Source organism: Nannospalax galili, unplaced genomic scaffold, assembly GCF_000622305.1.
Source record: "Nannospalax galili isolate Female #2095 unplaced genomic scaffold, S.galili_v1.0 scaffold1049, whole genome shotgun sequence".
NCBI lineage: Eukaryota > Metazoa > Chordata > Mammalia > Rodentia > Spalacidae > Nannospalax > Nannospalax galili.
The window spans coordinates 271,613-276,974 of NW_008358636.1; the positions used below are offsets into that span (position 1 = coordinate 271,613).

The 5,362-nt window shown below is 38.7% G+C and overlaps 1 protein-coding gene and 1 pseudogene across 1 annotated transcript; one reads left to right on the forward strand and one right to left on the reverse strand.

Annotated features, from left to right (window-relative positions):
• LOC103724796 overlaps positions 1 to 5,362 on the reverse strand; it is a 98,391-nt pseudogene that overhangs the window by 53,531 nt on the left and 39,498 nt on the right.
• On the forward strand, positions 1,666 to 5,099 carry LOC103724795 (trypsin-like). Its single transcript, XM_008821931.1, has 5 exons — positions 1,666 to 1,693; positions 2,645 to 2,807; positions 3,090 to 3,334; positions 4,297 to 4,433; positions 4,950 to 5,099. Exons 1-5 carry the CDS (start codon positions 1,666 to 1,668, stop codon positions 5,097 to 5,099), a joined length of 723 nt encoding a protein of 240 aa, XP_008820153.1.

Sequence of the window (5,362 nt, forward strand, 5' to 3'; positions counted from 1 at the left end):
TAGCTTTGGCTCTGTTTCATAAAACTTTGCTAATAAAATCTATCTTTTAAGAAGTCACATATCACTCCTCATTGAGTAAAAGAAAAGTGATTTTTTAAAGACCACTGAACTTTAAGTAAATTCTCATAATTTGGACAGGAATTGATTCTGTACATAGCTCTACATGCTTGGAAACTTCTAATACTTACATTTACATACTAGAATATATGGTCGTATAGACAAATTGCAGTCTTGGGAGTTATAAGAAATCTCAGGTGGTAAATATGATCAAGATATTAAATATACATATTGACATTTTCAAAAAGTCAATAAAATATTATTTTAAACATAAATGAATCAGTGAACATATCAACACATCAAACGTATTGAAAATCCAGTAAATAATCCAAGTGGGGTAGCATGATTCAACGACTCCCAGAGGTACTCTGCCATGTTCAACATGATATTGCACCATGTATATGATCATTATGAAGCTGTAGCCATAACACCCACATTCCTGTCAGGAGAATGTTACACAGTGGGTATAACAGAGAGACCAGTCTGTTACAGTCAGCTATACTGAAATTGCAGGACATGTGTTATGACGTCCAACAAACCCTATCCAGACCAGCTGGGAAATGTTCTCTTCAGTTGGGGCATCTTTATATCCACCTGAAACCAGAAGTTATAACTCTAAGAACAAGAGCAAATTAGATATTAGAAGGGAAAACATCACCTGACACACTCAGGTTTTAAGTCATACACTATCATCACCAGTAACTAGATCTCCCAGTTACAAGTTGAATGACATGGGTCATAGTTAATTGATTTGAGTCTTAACTATGCCACTTCTAAAACTGGAGATTTTATGCTTATCCCCACAAATTATTTCAATGACTAAATAAAATAGTGCTTTCAAACTGTCTTTTACTGTGTATGACATATACTTTGCACTAAATAGATAATAAGGTGAAGCATTAGGGAAATGTTCCTCACAGTAATCTTTCTATTTATACATTGCTTGGGTACTTTGTACAGATTTTGATGGAGTATGAAGGATCAAGTCTGAATTTTTTAGTAAGGCAGTTGCAATGTTTGATGATGGAAGAAATTGAGCAGAAGAGTGCTGTTAGAATGTATAATGAAGTCTCAACTCATTTCCCCTTTCAGAGAAATAGCTGTATTAATGAAAACAAATATACCTAACATGTTAGTAAAAGCATGTATGTATATCAACACCGCATAGTTTATCTATTACTTCAAAAGCAATAGTGATATAATAACCTTCAAGTTCTTCAAATTTATCAATTTAAGCCCAGGCAGACTTGCAGTCTTTTCAAAGCTCGCAGAGTTAAACGGTTGATTTGACAAGAGGTATAGCAAGTGGCGTTTGACTGCTGATAGCACTGAATACACTCAGCTCCATGACTTGCCTGGTCTAGCTTCAAGTCATGAGTCCTTTCACCCAAACTCATTTAACTGAAGTTAATGATCGATGTGAAGGCACAGGGCAACGAACACCTGGAAAAAAATGGAATATCATTTTCATTTTCACCATAGCCTTCCTACTGACAAAAATACGATGGATTTAAATTTAGACAGTTCCCTGTAACAAAATGATTTGAACAGATGTCAAATTAAGCAATTAAATTCCTGTAAACCTGCGTTGATATTGGACTGAAAAGAATGACTTTGTTCTCTGTCATGCCTGAAAGTATGAGCAGAAGAATATGACTGCACGACACTTCTCTTAAATAAGGTAAAATCATTAGCCTTCACACAAAATATTAAATGCTTTGATACATGCCCAAAGATAATTGGAGTTAAAGGAAAGTTTAGGGAAGGGAAAACCTGCAATGTTCTATTAAATGACTGAATAAAATTTTACATGACAAATAACGTAAAATTCGGGGAAAGCAAAATACAAAACTATCATTTTTATCAAGGATATAGTTTTCTCAAAAGCCTTTTCAAATCTCTTTTATGTATCTATAACCTACCAACATGCAATCAACTGCCACAAAGAAACTAGGAAGATGTCTTCAATGTATTCTACTTATGCACATGACTGATGGGTAGGGTTCTGGATAAGAAGAGTTCTTAATATTTGAAGATGTTAAAGGAGAACTATTAACTATGCAAATGGCCTTTTAGTGTGTGTGTGTGTGTGTGTGTGTGTGTGCATGTGCGTGTGTACCTCTGTATCTGTGTGTGCATGTTATGTAATAAGACAAAAATTTAAATTTAAATGTTAATATAAACATGAATACCTGGGCTGAAGAGATGGTACACTGAGTAAAGACATTGGCCCCGAAACCTAGTGACCTCAGTTCAATTCTGAGGACTCCTATGATAGAAAAGAGCTGACTCTTATAAATTTTCCTCTGACCTCTGCATGAGCACAAGAGCACAGGAATATAAACACAAACACAGACACACACACAGAAAAAAACATATAAATAAAATTAATAAATATAGTAAAACTATAATTAGTGATGATATAAAGAGGATACGCCAAAGTTATACAATAACATTATTAAATGATTGAAAGCATATTTATGAATTAAATGAAACGTGACCACACTGTAGGGTTTTTGGTTAGACTGTAAAAGTTTCATACAAAAAAATCAAAGATATTTCTTTAACATACAAAATTCTCCCTCAGTCACTGTCCATGCTGCTGCAGATGATGACAAGATTATTGGAGGCTACACCTGTCAGCCGAATTCCCTCCCTTACCAGGTGTCCTTGAATAATGGCATCCATCAATGTGGTGGCACCCTCATCAATAATCAGTGGGTATTGACTGCAGCTCACTGCCTTATGAGGTAAGTGGACAACAGTCAAAACGCTGTATTCTAAGGTCAATCTATACTCTAGCATCACCTCTCAGGGGATGACCTTCTGTGACTCTATACCAGCAGGATGTTACCTAAGAGATACCCTATCCTGTACCATGGGTGGTAGGCACAGATTACCTCAAGTACACAGTTACATACAGGACTAAGTACTTAAAGAAGATGATGTTTGTGTTTACCCTCCTGACTTTGGGCTCGGGGGAGAGAAAGCTCAATTTGGATAACTTAGAATTCTTTAATTCTTTAATGCAGTGGGCTCCAGGTGCGTTTGGGAGAACACAACATTGATGTCCTTGAGGGTGGTGAGCAGTTCATTAGTCCAGCCAAGCTCATCCCCCATCCCAAGTACAATGGAAACACCTATGATAACGACATCATGCTGATTAAACTGAAGTCACCGGCCACCCTCAACTCGCGCGTGTCCACGATATCTCTGCCCAAATCCTGTCCAACAGCTGGTGCTCAATGCCTTGTGTCTGGTTGGGGAAACTTGGGTGGTAAGTGTCAATGAGACATGAGTTCCAAGTGTTGTAAAATACTAAAGATTAAAGGCATGTCTGGTTGGGAAATGTGTATGGCTTGAGTTTGCTCTGGTTGGGAGTACAAAAAAGGAGGAGTAATAAACAAAGCAGAGGGACCCTGGGGAGCTGGGAACCTCATGTCCCCCTGACAGGTGCAAAGAACAGACCTAGCATCTGTGAAGGGAGAGACCAGTTGCTTAGGCACAAGGAGGCGGGAAATTAAAGCACTCAGAGGCTAGGGTTAGGGCTATTGCTTGGCCTAGGGTTAACGATAGTTTTAGGGCTAGGGCTAGAGCTAGGGGTAAGACTAGGGTTACGTCTAGGGTTAGGTCTAGGGTTACATCTAGGGTGAGGACTAGGTATAAAGGTAGGTTTAGGGCTCGGGCTACAGTTATGGCTATGGTTAGAACTAGTACTAGTTTTAGAGCTCAGGGTAGGATTAGTGAAATGGTGGTTTGCTTGTCCAAATTCTCACTCAAGGGACCCAGAGGAGAATTTTACATTTAGGGCATCTTGGAACATGTTAATTGAGGTATGGGGTGTTGCTTTCTTGAGACCACATAGAAGACAAAACAAAACTGAACTATAAGCAAGATGCCAAAATATTTTAATGAAGAGTGACTAGTGGTGTGAAGGGAGTTGAAAAATTGAGAGGCCAATAGATTAGTTGCTAAAGGATTTGGTGCCCCCTAAAGTATCTACCTGCTTGAACAAGTAAGTCTGTGGATTTGAACATCTCTGGACACTTCAGAGGAAGAACAACTGGGTTGTCACTACTACTTATAAAAACTTACACAAATAAATCTCTTCTAAATTATAAAGCTTTGGCAAATTAGATTATTGATTTGGGCTGCTGTAAAATCAGAGCAGCTGGATTTAGATGGAAATTTATAGAAATGTATTGAGTGATCTTTCTTTTTCACTCTGGCTTTCACCAGGTTCATACCCTGCACTTCTCCAGTGTCTGAATGCTCCTGTGCTCTCTGACTCCACATGCAAAAACTCCTACCCAGGCAAGATCACCAGCAACATGTTCTGCTTGGGCTTCCTGGAGGGGGGCAAGGACTCCTGTGATGTAAGTATCTTTGTGCTCTCTTTCCTCTCTCTCCCCACCCCTAGGATATTTTTTCCTTTAGTGAAAAGATTTGGAAATTGTCTGAAAGGTTTCATTTGGTTTGAGAAAAAGCCCTATGAGTTAATGACGGTTTTCTTGGGATGGTCATGTCAAGATCAGGTTAAAAAGATACACAGGAAATTGTATGTGAGCAGTAAATAAAGGTCCCTTTCTGAGGAGCCGTGTTGTAGGATGGAACCACGTGAAAGGGACAGAGCAAGTACGATGGCTCTAAGTATATCCATTTCTCACCTTTTCTTGGCCTTCCATGCCAAATAAGGAAAGACAAGCATTAACAAAGGACTAACAAGAAAAAGGACAGAGTATGGGAAAATTGCAAGGAATTTCCAGGGAGTGAGGATTGCTTCACAAGTGCCAATATCTGCTAGAATGGCCCTGTGAATGGGGAGGCACCTTGAAAACCATTCTCCCAGAGTCACATGAGCGAATTGTAGCTGTGTTTTCTTTCTTAACCAGGGTGACTCTGGAGGTCCTGTGGTCTGCAATGGAGTGGTCCAGGGTATTGTATCCTGGGGTACAGGCTGTGCTTTGAGAGGGAAGCCTGGTGTCTACACTAAGGTGTGCAACTACCTGAGCTGGATTCAGCAGACAATTGCTGAAAACTGAGCATGTTTATACTTCAAAAATTACCAGATAGTTCTAGTTTATTTTCTTCCTATGCCTGATATAAGCATTAAATAAAAATATTTTCTTCTGCTTCATGCTTGTCCAAGTATGATCCTTGCTTAGGGTTGGTGTTAAATGAGAGCATGGAGAAAGGGCTGAATTGTTTTATAGGTAAAATTGGAAATAATATTTCATCTTTCATTAGCATAATAACAACTTTCTGATCTCATTGCAAAGGGTGTGAGACATGAATAATGTAATGG